The following is a 24,098-nucleotide window of genomic DNA, read 5'->3' as shown; positions in this document are numbered from 1 at the left end:
GGCTTTTTGAGGTTTTTACTTCCTTTTTTTACTATATTAACCCAATTATTGCTAATACTTGGAGATTTTAACTTGTCATTTGCTGCATTCAAGTCAAGTCTTAACTTGTTAATTTCACACAAACGTTGTGTCTCATTTTTCTAAACTTTTTAATTAATCAGAGAGTGAGAAGACAAACTGTGAGATTTTACCACACCAATCATGTAACAATTTTGCTGCGTTTGAATGATTTCCTTGACCAAAAACTAGCCAGTTTTCCTCAAGTAAAAAATCAGCATTCATTTTTCGAGAATTCTTTGTTTGATCGGAGGGCTACCAATCTAAGTAACAGTGGTTTACCTCCTGGACGTGAGTTTTTATAATATATATTATATCTTTTTAACACAAATAGAACTGTTAGTTTTTTGTGTTTTTTTCCGTGTATATATATATATATATATATATATATATATATATATATATATATATATATATATATACATATATATATATATATATATATATATGTATATATATATATATATATATGTATATATATATATATATATATATATATATATATATATATATATATATATATATATATATATATACATATGTATATATATATATATATACATGTTTTTTTTATTTCTGTTTTTTTTTGTTTTTTACTTTTTTATACAATTTTTTTATATTTATATATATTTTTTAATTTTTGTTTTATTTCTATATTTATTTATACATATTTAAATTTATTAATTTATCATAAAAATATTTTTTTATATTGATTTTTGTTGTTTTTATTTATTTATTATATACTATACTTCATTTTTATTTTTATCTATTTATAAAAACGATTCATTACAGTAATATAACCATATTTAAACCTTGCTGTACCCTAACTCTAAGCCTGATCTTGATGCTTACCCAAACCAAACCCTTCGTTCTCTATAAAAGTTGCTTACAGAGATATTTTTTTCCCCGAATGCTAATGTCTCCGTAAGTGTTCCTTTTTTTAGTAAAATCTCTTCCTAAGTGTTCGTTTTTTTGTAAAATCTGTTCCCGTAAGTGATACTATAGGTATATATATATATATATATATATATATATATATATATATATATATATATATATATATATATATATATATATATATATATATATATATATATAATTTAAAAAAAATTCAAAACGCTAAACGACGTAATAAAATTTACATTAACATAATTATAACATTTTTTTTATTTCCTTCACACTGCTTCAATTTAAAGGTTTTAGGTTGACCTAAATGGTACTCAAGATGTTTCAAAAGATATCAATACTTTGGGTGGGCATGAGATATATTCCATTGAAAACAAAATAAAAAGCGTTCCTTTTTTGGATTTATACACTTTTTTAAATAATCGCTTTGCAAAAGAAATTTTAACTCAGTAGCGGATCATGCGTTTTTTGGTGTTTTAGATACCAAATTATAAACATAGAGTAAACTCCAAACATTTATATGTTTATACTAGTGTCAAAACAAGGAAGTTTTGTCAAAATATCAAAATATTTGGAGCCTGGGAACTAAAAAGCCCTTTAAATCTTGCCCCCTGCCCTAAAGTGGAGAGCAACAAGTTCATAATTTTTGTTATAAACTATTCTTAACTAAATTCATATTAATTTAAAAATTTCAAATTTTATGAAAAAATCTTTTATAGTTCAAGAATTATGTCAATCTTAAAATTGTAACCCCTCAAATTGAGGGGGGTTAAAACTTTAAATGGCCATCATTTTTGAACGCTACAAAATTATTGCACAAAATTTAAAATTTTTTATAAATAATGACCTTAGTTAAGAATAGTAAATTTTTTTTTTTTTGCTTACTCGTTGCTCCCACGTTTGGGGCAAGGGGGGCAAAAAATTAGGGTTGTTACTGTTCCCAGGCTCCAATCAACCCAATAATATGCAAAACATCCTTATTTGACATAAACATAAACATATAAATGTTTTGATTTTATCTTATGTTTGGAAGTTAGCTTTCTCAGACAAAACAAAAACACAGAATCCACCCTCTGTCTCAACTATCTATAAACTAAGAATATCACTAGAATGAAACAACACTGAGACAAATACAAAGTATTCATTCTTTCAAACATTTTTTATTCATGATTACTTCTTTATTTTACAATAATCCAATATTTAGTACTGTATATAAAATTATTCACATCCTCATACTAAAGTAGGTTACGGCCGTTTTACGAAGCTTTTCTCCATAGCATTTGCTCAGCTCCGAAGCTGCAAATCTTTTCATTGTGTTGTTAATGTTTTTGTGCACAGCTTCACAGCTTTGTTCACTGAAAATACCCAAGGGTTTGTTTTTTCTTTCAAGAAACATGACGAGGTGTGACTGTATGATGTGAAATTTCCAACCTAGACAGATCTTGTGTGTCGTGTATTCTATCAGATACTTATGCAAGTTGCACATTTTAGAGACAAATTCCTGAATATCTCTGCTGAACTCAAGAGATAGCTTCATTCCAAAACATCCTTCTGTCACTAAAATGAACAAATTCTAAGGAACTATGTTTATAATTACTTATAAACTATAAGTGAAAAAGTAATTAACTGATTGCATACCGATTTTGAATTTCCCTAAAGTCTCAATACAAGGTATCATCAGAAGTGGAGCTATAGTTATGAGTTCATCCAAGCAAGAAAGTACTTTTTGACAGTTAGGTCCATCAAATCCTCCTCCATTGTAACCGTGCCTAGTTACAGTTTTACCAATTAGGAATTTTTTAATTGACTCCTCAGCCATCAAAACATCTGTTATTTGTGTAACAATATGTTCAAACAAATGTAATTCACGAGGAGGAACTATATCAATAACAAGAGTTTCTCCAGATTCTTCAATTAGACATGGTCGAACAACATTTTTATAGCTTTTCATATCCTTATTAAGTTCCCCATCCTCAATAAATTTCTGATACCAACTAGTCAAACTTTGAAAAGTCCTCAACTTTCCATTTTTGTCATTTTTTTCACCTTCACAGTAACAGCAAGCATACTTTCCCCCATGTGCCTTTAAGTATTAGTATTAAAAAAGACTTTAAATAATAAGTTAAATGTTGATAAAGTAATAAAAAGCAATAACTTTTTATAAATTATTATGCAATTACACAAAATAATTAATGTTTAACTTACAGAAATGCCCAGTAAGCAATTAATAAGCTTTAAGTCAGCTACTACTGTGTATTTTAGCTCATTTAGCTTAAGTAACTTAATAAGCCTCTCCAAATTATAGTTACTTTCTTGCACTCCACGTACAAGACCCAAAATAAGAACTGTATTGACCCATGTATTTTTCATGTTTCTTTTCTCTGATTGTAGCTCTTCTGGGTTGAAGATGTTCATTATGACTTTCAGTGAGCCTTGACCTCCATCAATACCAACTCTTATTAAGCAATTGTAGGGGTTAAGTTTTCTGTGTTCACAAATCTTTTTTATTAGTTCCCACGGTTCAGGAACAAATACAACATCTTTTTGAATTTTATCAACAACCTTGTATTTTCCTTTGTTGTGTGTTTGTTGAAAGCTGCATAAAACGTTTTTATAAAATTCATTTAACTGGAAAGATTTGTCCTTAATAATTTTTGAGGCATTAGGTTCAATACCTAGCAAAAAATACAAGAATAATTTATAAATATATAAGTAATATGAATATATGCAAAACAAAGTTCATGTGCATTACTGTTACCTCCGCGACCCAAATCTTTACGTATCTCAGTCATTATACAATCCATTGCTGACATGGGAAGATCCATTTTCTTTTTTATACTAAATAATGTATCTGAAGATATTTCTAAAATAGGTTTATGCACATCTCCAGAGTAGAGAGCAACATGAAGGGCTTTACCACCTACAAAAAATATATGAAAAACGTTCTATTCACTAATGTTTAACTTTAATATAAATGTATTTTATAAAATTATTAATAAATATAGATAGGTAAAGAAATATAAATACACATTTACCTGTTGCTATAGTTAATTCGTAATTTTCAGATGTTTTATGCATATCTTTTAGTACAGAGGAATTAACTTGTTGGGAGGTTTTTGAGTCTTGAGAAAGAATGAGCTTATGTAGATTTTGCACTATTTCAGATTTTGTGCAAGGGTGTCTGATACCTTTACCTACCTTTTGGCAGCAATCTGTGCAAAAAGATGTGTTATTTACATCTGAGGACTTATGCTTAAAACCAAAATCTTTAATAAATTCAGAAAGATTGATTTTTCTATGACTCCTTTTCTCTTTTGCAATACAGCAAATTGGGCATGTGCATAAACTAGTATCCTGTAACCTACCTAGTTTTCGTAATAATACTCTTCCAATCTTCCACATATCTTCTATGTTTTGAGAGACATACCCTTCATTCTAAAATTTTTTAATATAGTATTTCATATACGTTTATATATATATTTACATATTCATATATCGTCAATACATTAGCATTAATGACAAACTTTTATTTAACCTTTTTTAAATGAAGACATTTTTTACAAGTTGAACAAACTCCAGATGGTAGAGAATTGATTTCCAAACAAAAGCCTGGATCCACATATAGAATAATGAGTTCTTTTAGAGCTGGGTTATTTTCTAATTTATGACGTTTTACGTCTTTATTTAGACAGCAGAAACAAACTATATTCCTGTTTTCTTTATGAAACCTTTGTCTTGTTAAGCTCATTTCGACACAATAATGGGAGTTTTTTTAATGAATCTTTAGTATAATTTTTATATTAATATCTAAATGCAAAGTAAATTTTCAAACAGTTCTAATGCAGAGACCTTTTCAGGTGTAAAATAAAGCTAAAAATAACAACAAAGGCATTTTTATATAGTTGAGACAGAGGGTGGAATCTGTGTTTTTGTTTTGTCTGAGAAAGCTAACTTCCAAACATAAGATAAAATCAAAACATTTATATGTTTATGTTTATGTCAAATAAGGATGTTTTGCATATTATTGGGTTGATTGGAGCCTGGGAACAGTAACAACCCTAATTTTTTGCCCCCCTTGCCCCAAACGTGGGAGCAACGAGTAAGCAAAAAAAAAATTTACTATTCTTAACTAAGGTCATTATCTATAAAAAATTTTAAATTTTGTGCAATAATTTTATAGCGTTCAAAAATGATGGCCATTTAAAGTTTTAACCCCCCTCAATTTGAGGGGTTACAATTTTAAGATTGACATAATTCTTGAACTATAAAAGATTTTTTCATAAAATTTGAAATTTTTAAATTAATATGAATTTAGTTAAGAATAGTTTATAACAAAAATTATGAACTTGTTGCTCTCCACTTTAGGGCAGGGGGCAAGATTTAAAGGGCTTTTTAGTTCCCAGGCTCCAAATATTTTGATATTTTGACAAAACTTCCTTGTTTTGACACTAGTATAAACATATAAATGTTTGGAGTTTACTCTATGTTTATAATTTGGTATCTAAAACACCAAAAAACGCATGATCCGCTACTGAGTTAAAATTTCTTTTGCAAAGCGATTATTTAAAAAAGTGTATAAATCCAAAAAAGGAACGCTTTTTATTTTGTTTTCAATGGAATATATCTCATGCCCACCCAAAGTATTGATATCTTTTGAAACATCTTGAGTACCATTTAGGTCAACCTAAAACCTCTAAATTGAAGCAGTGTTCAGTTTATTGCTATACAATAAAACTTAACACTTTTAAAAGTTTATGTAAAAATACTTTTTTTGTTTTTTGATGTATAAATTTATTATATTCATGAATATTGTGCTTCATATTAAAATTTTGAATTAAATTTTCATTCTATTAATATATATAATACGATATAATGAATGAAAAAAATTTAACGATACTTAAAAAATTTAACGACACATTTAATGACACGACAGAGATCCGGGTTCAACTCCCGGACAGGCCCCATTTTTATCAACTCGTCTAATTATTGGTCCTTTTTTATTTTCTTGATCCTCTAATGTTTTTTTAATTTTAATAGAACTTAATATGTTCTTTTTTTAAACTTTCCTGTTTATTATTAAATGTTTGGAAAAATATGTAAAAATGTAAAAAAAAACTATTCTTAAAGATTAGCTTCATTAATATTGTATAATCCCAGTAAGCACACAAACGTTTATTAAACGTCGAAACAACGTTTAGATTAAGGGTTTAGATTTGGTCGATTATACGTTCAGAATGAAATCCAGATTAACGTTTAGATCAAACCTCCATAAAACGTCGAGATTACAACGTATTTTCGACGTCTATTATAGGGTTAATAAAGGCATATAAAGCGTATATTATACGTATATAAAGCGTTTAGATTTAGTTCAATTAACGTATATAAATTGTTTAGATTTAGTCTAATAAACGTCTAAAACGTGTTTAGATTTAGTCTAATAAATGTATATAAAGCGTTTAGATGTAGTCTAATTGAACGTATATTTAACGTTTAGCTTTAGTCAAATAAACGTATGTATATCGTTTAGATTTAAATCTAATTAAATCCAACCTAATATATATATATATATATATATATATATATATATATATATATATATATATATATATATATATATATATATATATATATATATATATATATATATATATATATATATATATATATATATATATATATATATATATATATATATATATATATATATATATATATACACACTTTATATGCTTTTCCCAAATATACAAATATTTTATATACTTATATATTATTTATAACTTTTTATAATTTACTACTTTTATACTATATATACCCATTATAAACTTATAAAATACGCTATAGTTTGGATTTACCTTACAAATAGCAGAGGGAAGGGGGGGGGGGGGTCCGTAAACTATATTTGTTTGTTTCAATAACTCTAAAAAATTTATTCGCATTATCCATTATGCCTTCGCACTAGCAATATTACAGTGAAAATTTATAATATCAATTTACGTCTAAAAAAATCCATTTTGCAAGAACGCACCTATACAAATATTTTTTGTAAATTTAATCTCATTTAGCAAAAAATAAAAGTTTACATTAGTATTAAGTTAAAGATTACTAATAAAATTATTAAACTTATAAAAATGTATTTTGGATCACTGTGTCCTCTGGTTTCTCAAAAATCTTTCTAATATACCGTCCAACGAATGTTCATCAAGCGCCGGTTCTTGTTCATCGTGCGCCAGTTCTTTGTTCATCGGCCTCGGTTCTTGGGCAACATCATCATTCATATTCGTCTCCTGATTGTCTTATTTCGTAACCTGATTTGTAACCGCAAAAAACTATTTTAATTAAAATAATTTTAATGTACATTCATAAAATAAAATTAGAATTACACAGAACAACTTTACATATAGAGGATTTTCTGAATGGAAGTTTCCAAAATTTCCTGTACCATCCATGTTTATTTTTGACAAAAATAAACATGGAAAATTTCGAAAGTCGCGCCATATCATTTGCAGTGGCTTTTACCAGCTCTGTTCAACCAAATTTCTTTAGCAAATGTAACTAAATTAAGCTAATATGCATCTAAATTTAAAAAATTAAAAAATTTATTTATTAAACCTTAATTAATGCAAAGATGAATACCTACTGCTACACTATCCAACTAACGCTTACAAAATGAATTTACGAAAAAAGTTCTTGCAGCAGGACTTTTATAACGAGAGACCAGCAACTCATATTTTTTAACTGTGTCAATGTTGCAATCAATAATTTCTAAAACATCTGAGTCCATTAAGTTGTTGGCATTTTGGAAGGTAGATTGTCGCGATAAGAGATTTTTAACTTTTTAGCTTCCGACACTCGTTTATTATTTATTTATCAGTCGTTTTGCTTTCAGTTGTTGCAAGGAAGTGAATCTTGTAAACGCATTTAAATTAATTATTTAGCCAATAAAAAGTAATTTTTTAATAATTTTTTTTATTTCGTTTTAATTATGCCTATTTAAACCGCGTGATATAAGCTGTTATGTGAGTCTTCTGACCAATGGCTATATTGCTATATTATAATATAATAAACGTTTATTAAACGTCGATCAAACGTTTAGAATAACAACTTATATTAGTCAATATTGTAAACGTTTGATTGACGTTTAATAAACGTATAAATTAAAAGATTTAAAGCGTAGATTTTAAATCTATAAATGTTTACGTTTAATTAAGGTCGATTAAAGGTTTACAATATTGACTAATGTAAGTCGATATTCTAAACGTTAAATCGACGTTTAGTAAACGTATATATAAAAAAGTTTGAAATATACATTTCAAATCAAGCGTCAATTTTTAGTCAATAATAGGTCGCTAAACGTTTTATCTATTTTTCGACCGATTTCGATTAAATATTGACCAATTCTAAACCATTCTGTTTTTACTGGTATTTTTTTTTTTTTTTTTTTTTTTGCCGTTTAAAAATATACATTCCGTAATTTACTAACAAAATATAAAAATAGCAGGGGCGAGAAGAAGACTAATATGTCTTATCACCAAGCCCCTTTATAAATTCCGTATATATAATGTTTAATTTTAAAATAAGAAACTTCGTTAAATTTATAAAATAAACAAATGTACAAAAGTGGTAAAATAATAAATAAAACATCTATTTAATAAAAAAATAAAAAAAAAAGTGAAAAATTAGCTAGAAGCGCTATAGGCTTAGCAAAAAACAAAAACAATAAAAATATATATATTAGGATATAAATAAATTTAACTCAGTCTTTTTCTAAAATTAATATACTTTTCATGTATTTGATAGATAAATCATAATGTAATTTCAGAAATAGTTTTGTGGTAAATCATTCTTTATTAATAGCTGTCTTAGTTTTGTCTTAAACTTATTAAGTATTGTTCGAATTTTAAGTTCAGTTGAAAGTATTTTATTCCATGCCTTTGGTCCTCTTATTGAAATTGAAAAATCAGTTGCTGCATAATAACTTTTGGGCTGTATATATCTGTTATTTGAATATCTAGTTAGATATTTGTTTTCCTTTATTTTGAATAACGGGTTAAATATTTTTGGAATGATACTTTTATTAATTTTGAACATAAAAATTAGGAGATGATAAATATATTTTTGGTAGATATTTAGTATATTTAAGTTAATAAATAAGGGTCGAGAGGGTGTATAGCGGCTTTTATTGGATATAATTCTGATAGCATGTTTTTGCATAATAAAGAGTTTTTTCAATCTATTCTTATTGGTACTACACCATGCAATGCTAGCGCAATTAAGATAGGAATGAATAAAGGAGAAATATAAGAGTTTTAAACAACTTAGATTTAAAAATGTTAAACAACAATTTAAGGGGCTTCAAACTAAATTAATCAAAAAACAATGTTTTGAGTTTTTTTCAAATTTTGCCCATTTTACTTTTATAAATAAATAACATATAAGCAGATTTTGATAAATCTTGTTTTAAATATAATCAATTATAGTTTTTTTTACGAAACTTTGAGTTTCATATATTTAAGATAAAAAAATAAATGGGCGTGCTTTTGTGTGTTACAAACAAGTTCGGGATATTTTTCAACAAACTCATTGTTATAAGACAGCATTTAAAGAATAAAATTACGAAATACTTAATCTAATGACGTTAAGTTTTATTAAACAGCAAAAAATAATCCAAATGAAAGTTAAATAAAATATTCTTTTTACAAAAATTTATTTTTAATGGGCACCAATTGAGAATATCTTTTATGAATACCAGTGCCGTATCAAGCTAAAATAAGACTGAAATTTGGCGTGCCTCATCCCCCTCCAAAATAAAAAAAAAAGGTCAAACTAATTGTTATTTTTATTAAACTTCAATCATAACAATGTTTCAATGTTTTTCAAATGCCAATTTAAGTTTACACTTCTGGCCTTCAGTAATGCAAAATCATTTATAACATAATCGTAATTATGTGAGTTTGTCTGTGTTGATTCAATTGAGATAATAGACAAATTTTATAATCTGTCTTGGCTCATTGAAGACCTTAAATAGTTTTTTATTATCTTCAACTTACTAAAACTGCTTTCACAAGATGCAACTCTCACTGGTAGTGTCAAATGTATCCTCAGACAGATTTCAATAATTGGGTAAACTGCTTTCAAAAGAATATTTATGAGTAAGCTGTAAAAGATCAAGTCGATCATAAGAGATTCTGCTTGAAATTTGAAACTTTCCACTTCTGAAATTAATTCATTTTGTATTCAATTTTTTGACGTGTTACTAAAAGGAAAAATTTCCTTTTAAAAATTATGAAATATCTATATGTTTTACATCTATATTTCAAAACTATTGGCTTAAAAAAGTTTTACAAAGAAAATTTTTACATGTTTGACACCTACAATACGTTTCACAATTAGAAAATGAGTTCCATTTATGTAGAAAGTCAACATATTTATTTTATTTACAACTAAAAATTAATCACAGAAGTATAAAAAAAACTAAAAAAATATTTAAAGATATTGCTTAAAGTTAATTGCATTTTATATAATAATTTGATATATATTAGATAATTACTTAATATAATTATATTATTTTCATGAAATATAATAAAAATATCCCTTAAGCTTTTCTAAACAAAAACTTAAAGGGAAGTTTACTAAAATATATATAACTATTAAATAAAATTATTTGGTTAAATGCAATGTAATGAGTTCTGGATAAACGGTAAAATCGTCAATTAATTGATGCAATGTCACATGAATTCATTCACACATTTATTTATACATTGTATTTACTTTCTACAATCTGTTTTTAAAATTACCTCCCCCTATTATCTAATATATTAAAATCACCTCCCACTTTCTATTTGATTCAAAAGCTAAAAATGTTCATTGTGACGCAGAAGCAAAAATTATATATGGACAATAATTATTTATATTTATGTAATGAAATAGTTTAATGATTTGTAATTAGTTTTCCGCCCGGCCAAAAATTTCCGCCCTGTGTAACCGCACCTCTTGCACACCCATTGCTACGGCTCTGATGAATACCATGAAAAGAGTAATTACAAACACAAATATCATTTTAAGCTAACAATATTTTACCTTTTTCTAAGGACTCGTTTAACCCAATAATTATTTGAAAAGAGAATGGGTACAAATGAGGCAAGAAGGAGCCCCATAAAAGGCTGGGCATCCTCCGTGTATGAAACTTTATGCCGTGCAGTTGAAGCGTTTTGCATTAAGTTTTTTCACTATTTCAATAACTTAACAAAATGGTTGATGAAAATATGTAAGTTTTTTATTATTGTTCCTGTTTTAATTTTTTTTTCAAAACCGTAAAATCATCTAAGTTCCGTCTCTTTAGCTTTGAACATTTATTTATCACGCATAGATAAAAAATTTTCAATTTTTTTTCATGAAACATACAGATAATTATATTGATAATTGATATTGTAAAAATAAAAAGATGAAAAATAAAAACTTGTACTCAAAATTTTGTTTAAAATGAGAACATCTACTTTGACCGAACTTTCAATACCATCTCATAAATTTCAATATCACATCATATGGCCACTATATAAATACTAATAACGTATTACAAACTTAACATCACAAGTAATGAAAATTAATTTTTAAATGTTTTATTGTAAAATTATAATATAAATTCAGGTAATACCTTTAACTAAGGAGGGCGTCGCCCCGGTCTCGAAAAAAAAAAGTCTTTTGGGGCACCAAAGAAAACAAAAAGGAGCACATAAAAAAAGGTCTTTTTAAATATAAGTAGTATTATTTTTAGTTTTTATTGTAATTAGTCAACTATTTTATTATTTTGGCAATTATCACATTTGCTACGCCACTGATTAATAAAATTAAAAATATATTTTCAATTTATTTAAAAAGGTTTTTTCAATTAACAAAAAAAAAACAACTTTGCTTTAAATGAGCTTTGTATGTTTATTGGCAATTCTTGCACGTATTGTTGACCATAGTAGAACAGCAAGATCCACACAACCAATCCTCACAGGATTCGCAACGCATCCATAATTGTCGTTGAGCTGTAATTTTATCACCAAACAAAATATCACAAGCTTGATATTTTTTAGAACTCAAAGAATGGTCAGTTAATTTTGAAATTATGAACAAATTTTTTATTCAAATAAAATACCGTGATGTGTATCCATTATAAAAATGTCAAAATTTACTGGTAAATTTACAGGTTAAGTTACCTGTAAATTTTACATTCGCAACACTTATTAACATTTCACAATATTACTGCTAATTGTCTCCTTCGTTGTTTATTCGTGAATGATCGAAGTTAGAGTATTTCAAAATTTCACTAATTTTTATAAAAAAAATAGTTAATTTTCAAGAACTTATCATTTTTTTTTTATTATAATTAATTTGGTAGTTCTTAAGATTAAATTACTAAGATTAAATTTAAAATTAAAATACTAAGATTAAATTTGATTATTTATTTTAATAATTTGCTCATTTTAGATTTTAATAGTATGCATTTTTTCAAATTGTTGTTTTGCTAAAGAACTATTTCAGCAGGTTGCTTATAAACATTATAATTTTTTTTACAGATTAATATTTACGAATTAATTACAAATATTAGTTGAGAAAAAAAGTATGTAAAATTTGAGTTTAGCATGTTTATTTTTAAAATTTTTTCTTAAATGACCGAAGTTACATGGTGACCGAACTTAGGCAATTTTACGGTAGAACAAACATCATTTAAAGTTAAAGATAGTGGGTTTCATTTTTTATTTTAATTGATTTAAAGTATGTTCTTTACAATCGTAAAAAATAAAATAATATTGATAAGTACTTTTTTTTCATTGAGTTTATTTTTCCCTTTTATATTTTATATACAATTTACACACACACACACACACACACACACACACACACACACACACACACACACACACACACACACACACACACACACACACACACAACCCCATTTTTAGAATCGTATTTTATAAAATAGTACTATTTAGATGAAAACATATAAGCTTATATATAATATATAACATTGTATTAGGTAAGTGTGATTAAATATTTATTAACACTATTTTTTTTAATTTAAATAAAGAAACAGTTAGAAATTGTTTAAAATGGTTGCCTTCTTGCATATGTAAAAAACGCTAAAATAAGATTCAGTCTTTTTGTTGACAGTCCTAGTTTAGTTCTAAGCATGAAAATCATTCCAATATTTTTTAAATCTTTTATTCTGAAAGTTTCATTGCAAACTTTTATCCAACTTAGCAATTTTTATAAACAATTTTATTCATAACAAAAATTTATTTATAACAAGATTTAATTATTTTAATTTCAAGCTTTTCATATTTTGGTTTGTATTCTCACATAATAATATCATACTAAATTATGTTTAAGAGGGTATTAATTAATTTATTAATTCAGAAGATAGATAATGTCTTGCAATTTAACTTATAACTGGTTATTTACAAAACATATTTTTGTTGAAGTTTTTCCCACATAATTATCATAAAAATAAAATTATACGATTTAAATTGTTCAATAAAAATTCTATAGGAATTGGAGCACCATTTCTAAATGATAAGTTTTCTTATATTTCATTAAGAACTTCATTAATATGAGATATTATATCACGGTTGGCACTCTTTCATATAAATCAAAATCAGATTTTGAGTTTTCAAAAAAAAAACGCAGACCTAGAAAATTTCAGCTTAACATGTTAAATTTAAAATATATATATATATATATATATATATATATATATATATATATATATATATATATATATATATATATATATATATATATAGATATAGATATAGATATAGATATATAGACAGTGCCGTAACTAGGCAGGTGCAACAGGTGCACTTGCACAGGGCCCGTAGATTAGATTAAATGAAATTTTGCACAGGGCACTAGAAAAGCTAGTTACGGCGCTGGATATAGATATATAAGGTAACAAAAGAAAAATTTCAAAACTGTAATAATCAAAATATATGAGTAAAATCAATACAAATATTTAGCTTTTTATAAACACAGAAAGCCTTTCATAGAAAATGTTCAGCTGTTTACATAGACAGAGCTCTTAAGATTTTATACGAAAAGAAAGTTTTTGCGCGTAAATATTTGAATAATAACGTAAACACATCTTTACCAAAAGAGTTTAAATCAAATAAAAGGGTTGGCCATTCCAATAATTGAAATTTGTCACTGGACAATAATATATGATATAATATTTGATAACTGTGCTTCAACTGTATGTTCAATAGTTTTACCAGTACGTTTTGAAGGTTAATTTAGGTCGTGTTTTTGTAATAGAACAAAATCTTTTCACTTTTATAGATTATGATATAATCGAAATATTTGATATACTGCCACTATAAATTCTATTAATAAGAATAAACTATACACTTTTTAAATTCAAAAAAAGTACCTTCCTACCAAAAAAAAATTACCTTACTTTGCTAATGTAAAACTATTGCAACAATATGGTTCTTTTCTTAAATTCTTATTATATGGCATTTAAAGCACTGTAAAGTTGCAGCTTAAATTTTTCATAAATAAAATTAAAACTAAACGTTATTTTAACTGTTTAGATTAAATGCTCTGAATTGTTTGTCATAATTTGGCAGGTGTGTGTGTGTGGGAACGGGGGGGGGGGGGGGGTAGGGGGGGGTGGAGAGAGGGGAGAGGAAAGGGGAGAAGGGGTTACCTAAAAACGTATAAATTTGTACAAGGGAGGAGTAAGGGGTAAAGACAGTGAGTACGTTTGCAGTTTGATTCTTTTTCTCTTATCTCTCCATAAACTTGATTTCTTTTTTTAACAAACATTCAATCTTTTAAGTTTAAAAAATTACTTTTATGCTATGTAGTAGAGATATTTCAAATTAACGAAGAGTTTGTTTTTTTGCTTTTAAATTTTTGAAAATTTTAGGCGTGCGGGAAAGGGAGGAGGTTGGATTTTGTAATAAATAGTGCGTACGCAGAAGGATAGGGGTTTACATTTAAAAGCGAACAAAGTGGGAGGAGGGAGTGGGTCCTAAATTAGTGGTTTTACTGAGTACGTACTTTATGAAAATTATTAGTTATTTTTTACGTGTAACTATAAAACTAACATAGTATTTAGTTTTTTTTATTAACTCTATTTTTTTTTCTTTCTCAGCCCCGCTACTCTTTGTTCGATATGGTTACAAAGATGGTTTTGAGTATCCTGAAAACCCCCTTTTAATTAGCTAATCATAGAACTCGTAGAAAATTTTGCCACTTCCTTTCATTCACCATTTCATTCTTAAAGTGAAAAGCTTGGTCAAACATCTTTAACTTTTTTTAATACTAATTTGAAATACATTCACTTTCTTTTTGATGAAGAACTTTATAGCCATTATTTTTCATATCAACTGTAGTGTATTTGACAGATCCAAGCATCCGTTTTTATCGTTATGACATTATTTTCTTTGCCATATCGTTTTTTAAATGTTTGTATCTTATATCTTAAATGACTATAAACTAATGGTTTCAATCTTTAAATGGTCTAAACTTTATATCTTAATTTGTTATACCTTAACGGATTGTCATTACCATTATAAAATCACATGAGTTTTATTTTCTAATCTAGTACTATTAGGAGAGTTGTTACCCAAAACATAACCTAAAAACTTAAGAGCGAAAACCCACCAAAAACTCACCAAAAACCCAACTTAATGGGTTTTTGGTTTCAAATTTTTTTTATTTATAATTTTTTAACTCATAAATTAATTTCCATTAACACTTAAAATTTGATGCTGCTCAGCAATTGTAATGGTAATGATGATGGAATAAGAAGTTTAGTGAGTCATAAATGAGAATTTTATTTTATTTGGAGCATTAAAATTCAAACTTGAAAATTTAAAAACAAAGTCATCTAACAATTTTAGTAATCAGCAATTGGGCTTGTGACTAAATATGTTCAAGCAATTCAGTTTTTTCTTTTCCTAAGCAATTCCTAATTTTTCTTTAAATAATGCCAAAGGATGAGAAAGATCTTTTAATGGATCCAGTACTAGCTGGACAAGTGTACAACTGCCGTTAAAATCTTGCAAAATTTGCAGGCAATTCGGAAGACTTAGATTCCTTCATTTTTATAACTCTCCGCAAACTGGTTGCTAATTATGTGCTTTATACACTAACATTGAATAAATATTTTAGGAAACTGTTAGCATCTTTTAGTTTAAATGCATTGAAGCTATAACTTGGGAAAGACTTCATTCAACCATTCTTAAGCTTCTTCTTCTAGACTTCTATCCAATATTCTTTCTAAGTAAATAAGTAAAGTTAAAAGAGTAGTTAACTTAAACAAAAGTTTTACATCTGTATTTATTTAAATTAGATCACATGCAGTTTTTTGCAACTTGCAAATTGTTGCAACTTGCAAAAAACTTAAAAAATAGTTCATCCTTCTTTTTACTTGCTGTTGTAGTAACAAATGTAGAAATGGATGTTTGCTGTTGCACCGTCATTGCAGTTGACTGAACAATTGACAAATAAAAAGAATAAATACATCTTAAGCAATCTTTTTTCTTATATTTTGACTGGTCAGACTTTTTTTATTCTGCAGATGTGTTTGGGCTCGACTCTAAAACTGATATATTGCTAAATACTTCAGCAGAATTGTGAGCGGTTCTTTTTTTCTTTCTTCTGGGTTTATCCTAATGGGTCTTAGCTTTCTCTATTTTTTTAATTGCGCTCTCTTTGCAATAGTTACATAGTATTCTTATTGGTTAATCACTTAAAATAGTCACTTTATTCCACTCACTAGCCTTATTTCCTCTCCCTGAATGATACTTTAGCATGTTGAAGAACGTATCTATTTATATTTTAAATATAGCTAAAATCTTAAATTATTAACTCCATTTCAAAATAGCTTTGTATTAAGAAAAAAATGCAATCTGATTTTTAATTAAGCTGTTCTATGAGAAAATATACCTGTAAAATAGCTTTTAAATAACTATAAATTTATCAAACTTTGTCACTAAAGATTTATAACAAACTTTACCAAAAAACCAAAAACCATCCCAAAAAGCCACCTAAAAATCCAGTTGAATTTTTGCGCAAAAACCTGGGCTTTTGCCAATCCTTACTAATAGTTTCTTAAAACTTTCTTAAGTTTTAGCTTAACAAAAGATTTTACGGCTTGAGTTTGAATCGTTTCATACGTCCATTACATCCGAACATGCCTAGCTTAAGTTCTTCTGAAAATAAAGGAACAGAAAAAAAAAAAGTCTCAATGTTTGATATTATTATGCTTTTTTATCAAATTACTCTACCCATGCATAGGTGGAGTACCTTGCAGGAGCGGATCCAGGCTGTAGCAAGTGTAGCAATTGCTCAGTCAGCTCAGTTTTTTTTTTCCTTTTTATTTTTTAAATACATTTTTTTTTTCATGCAATAGAGAAAAATAATTTAAATAAGATATGGAGGTTACAAGTAGTCAAAATGCAGCGCTTTAAAAATTTATTCAAAATTATAGCTGAGCCAAGTTGACTAAGTTACGGTAATATTTCATTCGGAAAAATGAAAGGGTCAGGGTAACAAAATCAGTTTTTACTTTATCTAATAACATCTGTCCAACAACATCTGTAAATATAATGATGTATAATAACATCTGTCCAACAATATCTGTAAATACAATGAAGTATAATAACATCTGTCCAACAAAATTTGAAGTTTTATTGATGTCTAATAACATCTGTGCAAAAGTTTAATGAATATTACAGATGTAGTTACATCTTTTCAATTTTTTAAGTATAACAACATATGTGCAACTACATCTGAAAATTCTACAGATGTTGTTACATCTTTTAAATTATCAAAGTGTGATAACATCTGTGCAATTACATCTGTAGATTTTGGTAAATAATTATGCATTTTTTACCCAGATGTCGTTACATATAGGAACTTTTTCAGGTGTAACTACATCTGGAGAAAGTTTTTCCAGATGTAATTGGACTTGGAGAAAATTTAACAGATGTAGTTACATCTTCCTAAAGATGTCATTAGGGTTCGTTGAATTTTCAGATGACAGATGTTGTTAGAGTAAAAAAAAAATACAGATGATCTTGGACAAAAGTGTACAGATGATATTAGACTAATTCTCAGATGTTGTTGGACAGATGTAGTAATCTTTTCCCAAATGAAATGCTTCACTGAAAAACCTATGGTTTTAACGGGTTTTGTCTCACATGCCCATAAATTTTTGAAAGAATGTCAAACATTTCGCAGTTCAATTTAAATTGAACTGAGAGTTAAATAAAATGCAAATTGACTGTTGCAACTGTACCAAAAGTCAGTTTGTCATGTTTTGAAACAACTCGATACATAGCCCCAATAATTTATTATATATTTAAGCTATTTAGCTGCAATCTTTTTATAAACAAGGAGGTCTTACGTAGTAACTGAAAGTCATCAAGCGAGTACCTGAGTAAAAACAAAACTGTGTAGCAAAGACAGAAATTCTGTTATATATCCACTCTTCGTTTTTCAAACTTTTTTTAATGAAGGGCAATCATTAAATGAAATGGTTTTATAATTATAAAAACAGAAATTAAATACCACCTTTTGTTGGTTTCTTTATTTAGTCTATTATGAAAATGGTCAAATTTATTTATGTTTAAGAAAAATAGTGAAATATGTTTATTGCTGTTCTATAAGTTATTTATCATTGAAGAAGTCAAACGATTTAAAAACGTTTTAAAAAATTTAATGATTTCCCAGAGACAAAGAAAAAAAAACACGTTGAATAGAATGTTTACCTAATGTGAGTTTTAAAACGTCTAGTAACACTTTAAAATATGATCTCATTGGTATCAAAACTTTGAAAAGGTTAATATAAAATAACATTTCCGCTCCAGATATGGTAACAGTTCCATATTTAACAGCTCCAGGTATGGCAATATCCCATACAAGTACGGATTTAAGATTTGTAGAGATAAAGAATAGAATCCAGAGTAAAGAAGTAAGGAAGGATTCAATAACCTTAAAGACGTTTCTGATACATCTTAAGAAGTGAGCTTATGGAGAAAACCAGCATGCCAAACTTTATCAAAAGCTTTAGAAATGTTGAGAGCAATAGCCTTAACCTCTCCACATCTATCTAATGCATGATAAAATCCATATTACAGTTAATAAATTAGCAGTAGAACGAGAAGATCGAAATCCATATTGATGATCAGAAAGTAAGTTATTAGATTCAAGATAAGAGATGTTTTTAATTAAAGAATCAAAAATCTTGCTTATGATAGGAAGAAGACTAATGGGACGGTAGTTAGACGAACTTTTTTTGCATAAGTAGAAAAATTCTTTAAATTGGACGTTGCTCTCAGACAAAAGTAAGTTCAAAACGAAAAAACTCTAAAAAAATATTATGCAGTTAATGAATGACAATAATGAACTAAAACCTTTAAAGTACCAATATTTTATAAATACAAAAATGATATCTTAAAATTAATTTGTTGTAATATACAGTTTTAAACTTAAAAAATACTATTTTATAATTTCTTGTTTTAGGAGGAAATCTTCGTACATTAAAGGAAGTTAGATAAAAATGATTTTATTAAAATAATTTTACGTTAAATTTCCAAAAAATTCTGTAACTATATTTAAGCATCGCTTTCTTGAAGTATTTAATTGTAGATCCTTTAACTCATTCTATTGATTTTTTTAATAAAGTAAAAAAAATAAATTTGAGCCGTAAGTTGTTATGGTTAATTCATTTATTATTTATCATCCCCATGCCCTGCAGGATCACAACAACAAGGATTAACAGCTACTTGATTTTTTTACTTGGCACTCCCTTTAATTTTACATCACTAATTTTGAAAACAACCTTAAACAAACTAATACTGACTAGATCTGGATCCACTTTCCAAACCTCTTTCCCAAACTCTTTATTTCGGTTGAACAGTCTTTGTTTAAGGATCTTTTATGTTTGTTTACTCGGAACACGGTATCTTTTTTTATTCTTGCTTAATCTTAGTTTAATCGATTACCTGTTTTATTTTATGTTAATATGCCGTTTGAGCAATTTTAAAAGATTCCTGGCAGCATATATATAACATATATATGGCAGCATATATATAACAGACGCATGTAAAATTTTACGGATTGTAATGTGATTTTTTATAAATTTTATAAAAAATTTTTGCTTTTCACAAAAACCATCGTTAACCATTTTAAGCATAAACTAGATATAAAATATACATTTCTAATCTTAATCTAAAGACACGAATCTTTCAATCATGTTTAAAATATTTCAATACTCTCGAGAGGTTGGTCTTTAAATGATACAGTCGTGCAGATAGATATGCAGCCGTGTAGTCAGATATCCAGCCGCGGTGTAGAGGTGAGAGTTCTGGCTTAGGAACTGGAGGTGCGTGGATAAAAGCCGGCTATGACCACATATGCATCATCGGTAAAGAAGGAGGCGTGAACTTTCTGGTTAAATGCCACATTGCTCTGTGATAAGACCGTAAGTATCTCTTGGAGCACCTAAAATAAAAAAATAAAAAAAAAGAAGTAAAAGAGTGCTCATATAAAAGCAGTTTCGACATTAGGTTTAAACCATTTCTAAATACCAACATCTCAAGACATGCCTTCATCCAAAAAAAATTAATCCATGTTCATATTTTAATTTTACACACCAAGTATTAGAATGTAAAAAAAAAATGTGTAGAAATGGTGATGTAGAAATGTGTAGAAATGGTATTCCTTTAAGCTTTATATTGGGCAAAAAATAATCAGCGATAAAAACTTCGTGTTTAAGCATTTTTTTTACTGAAAAATTTTACTTAAAAAATTACGTTTTAATGAAAGATTTTTTTTCTCGAAAAAAACTTCGAATTGTTTATAGCAATGGTCCCTCGTTTTAATAAAGTTTCTTTAGAGCACGCCCTAATAAAACTTTATTGTATTTATTTTCGTTAGCAACAAGCTAAAAAGCGTGGCAGGAGTTTAGTATTTTATATTTATAAAAGTTGCGGTTTACTATTAGACGTGACATGAGTAATTCTGATGACGACAAAGAGATTTAAGCAGTTGAAATCAAACAAAAACCTAATTATAATTTGTTGCTTTTGCCCACCCTGCAGTCATATTTAAAGTTTCAATGTATTTTTAATTGGTATTTTATAAAAGGTATTCAAGAAAGGCTGTTTTACTACTTAATAGGTGACATTAATTGGAATTGCTTCCTACACCACATCAATTGTGAAATTGAAAAGAATATAGGGTATTTCCTTTAGTTAATAAACCTACAAGAATAACTTCAACATCAGCTACTTTAATAGATAATAACAATGGATATTTTTAATGAACCTTTTAGAAAGGTATTTTTACAAGTGCTCTTTGATCATTTCCCTATCTTTTTCTTAATTAACATTGACATAGTAAAAATACCCCAACAGATACTAACGTTTGTAAAATGCTTTTTTACTTTAGCGAACTTAAAACAACTTAAAAAACAATTTTCTCTGCTACATTGAAACCAAGTAAATAGCTCTACAGACGCTAATCTAGCTTACGACACATTCTTCAAAAATGTTTATGAAATATACCCCGTATATTTCATTAACATTCTTTTAAAATGTTAATGAAATATACGGGGGTTAATTTTAAAAATCGTACTATAAATAAAAAAACTAAATGCTCAATGTCACCACGGATTACGAAAGATCTCAAAAAATCTTCTAAAAATAAACAAAAGTTATATATCAAATTTAAAAAAAAAAAATTAAAGAAAGTACGATTTATTACAAAAATTATGCCAAAAACTTATTAAAATTTTAAAAAACTGTACGACTCCAATTTACTAAAGATAAACTATCCACCTGTTCCATAAAATTTGAGACTGGCATTAAACTTGAATAAAAACCTAAATAAACACGATAAAAAATTTTGGTATGTTCTTAGAATAAAATATGCAGAATAGGAAAATAAAAATAAATTTATCACAAGACTCCATATCTTCGAATTTGATCAAGTCTGGTATTGGTACCTTGTACCAACTTTTGTGCATTTAGGTCAAGTCTACTGGCACAATAACGAATCCGACGCTCAAATTTTGCAGCACTATAATACTTAACAATGTCTGGTGTCAATTTTTGATCATTTGAATAGTATGTATTATTACCAGCCAGTGAGCTATTTGACAAAGTAAAGTATGACTCATCGTCAATAATAAATTCATGGTTGCGATATTTTGAATATTTACAACAAAGAATAGGCTTTTTAAAGCATTTTAAGATTCGTCTGATGGTACTTTTGCTACAACCAAGTCTTCTAGAAGCCTTTGAAAGTGACACACCTCTTCGATTGTTAAACATTTTCCTTAATTTGATGCGGTTGTTTTGTGTATTAAGAGTAGGCCTTCTTCCACTTCCAGCTTTGCGACCCAATGGTTTATTTTGGTTGTAACTGTTCATATATCTATAAATTGTAGCTTTTGAGTAGCCCTCCACCTTGAAATGGTTTTAAACAACGTGTTTTCCATCTTCTTGTTTTTTCTATGATAAATATTTTATCAAGCTTACTAATTAAATATCGCTAATTCAAGTTAGTCTCAAATTTTATGGAACAGAGGTTAAATCAAAACGCACATGGGAAATTCTAAAAGAATTTACTGGTATGAAGAAGAAAAAAAACGTGCACACTGACAAAAAATTTTAAAATTAATAATGAATTTTCCTTTTATCCGACTGAAATTTGCGATGCATTTTTTTGTAACAGTTAGCCAATATCTAGCTAAAAATATTCCTTTGGTGAGAAATAAAATAGAAGATTATAATCTCCCGATAACTTCGTCCCTAACCTCTTCCGAATTTGGAAATCATTTTAAAATGCTTAAGCCAAACAAATTAGTTCGTCAAGATTATGTAAATGATTGTCTATTACCTGTATAAACCCTTAAAATTTGTAAAGTGTTACAAATTAACGCCAAATCTCTGTTTTATCTGTTTTTTGTAAAGTTTTAATGAGAATTTTATATTACGTAGTTTATAATCACCCTACTTTAAATAATATGCTAAATGTCAATCAATACGAATTAAAAAAAAAAAAAAAACCCAACAAAACACACTCCAAATTATTCGCAGTTTCGAAATCTTTTTAAAATCTTATTAAAAATTTTTTAAAAGGAATAAGCTTTCACTAAATGTTGAAAAAACAATATAGAGGCCAGTTCATTCAGCTTCAACAAACAAAACTATTACCTTGTTAAAAGTTTATATTAGTTAAAAAGTAACTAATACAAACTTTTTGGGTTCATCTATGTCGATAAATATTGTGATTTAAACAAACGTGGTATATCTAGATCATATTTCTCATTTATCGATTTTTAATTAAACTAGACAAATATTGCATGGTGTAATACCGATAAATATAAACTGAAGCCTCTTTATGGTCAACAAAAACATTTTTCTCAATCAATTTTAAAGACAGATTTACTCATGTCAAGAATCTTTTATATGAAACAAAAATTCATAATATATATTAATATATAAATACAGAGTAAATCTGTCTTTAAAATTAATCGAGCAAAATGTTTCCGTTGACCATAAAGAGACCATAATCAGCTCAAAGTCTTTGAAATGCATTGTTATGTGTGCAAATGTTAAACTAACTCCTCCCCTGTTTCTCTCCTTAATTTATATACGATAATTTATATACGACTCTTTCCACAATTAATATAAGATAAAGGTAAATACAATTTAAGAAATTAGAGTTAAAACTGTTATTTCTTAAATTGTATTAAAACTAAGAAATCATTAAAACAAAGAAACTAAAACAACGATTTTTTAAATAGTACTAATACTAAAAATCAAGTATTTTATTTCTTGGAGCTGTTATTTTTATTTATTGTTTATAACAAAATAGTTTTAAAACATTTTAATTTTTCTCTCGAATTATCTTTTCTTGAAGAAAAAGCTTAAAGAAATCATTTTGTCTCTTGATAATATATTTCTATATTTATAAACATTTAATAATTTGCTATATTGTTTTATGTGCTTATATATATTATATATACTGGAATTTTACAAGGTTTGTAATTTACTGAACTGTTTTACTTTAAATTAATTTACTGTAACTAATTCTTATTATGCAGTGATTTTTTTTTTGCCTAA

At 27.2% G+C, this 24,098-nt stretch overlaps 1 protein-coding gene across 1 annotated transcript in view; it reads left to right on the top strand.

Moving 5' to 3' along the window:
• Positions 1 to 10,804: 10,804 nt before the first annotated feature.
• LOC100204510 (L-tyrosine decarboxylase) overlaps positions 10,805 to 24,098 on the top strand; it is a 47,646-nt gene continuing 34,352 nt past the window's right edge. The window contains exon 1 of the mRNA XM_065803465.1: positions 10,805 to 11,227. Coding sequence (XP_065659537.1) covers positions 11,211 to 11,227 — 17 coding nt within the window. The 5' untranslated portion in view covers positions 10,805 to 11,210. The remainder of the gene's footprint in view (positions 11,228 to 24,098) is intronic.

Source organism: Hydra vulgaris, chromosome 08 (genome assembly GCF_038396675.1).
Source record: "Hydra vulgaris chromosome 08, alternate assembly HydraT2T_AEP".
Classification (NCBI taxonomy): domain Eukaryota; kingdom Metazoa; phylum Cnidaria; class Hydrozoa; order Anthoathecata; family Hydridae; genus Hydra; species Hydra vulgaris.
Note: the sequence above shows the minus strand (reverse complement) of the source record. Positions and strands in the feature narration are given on the sequence as shown.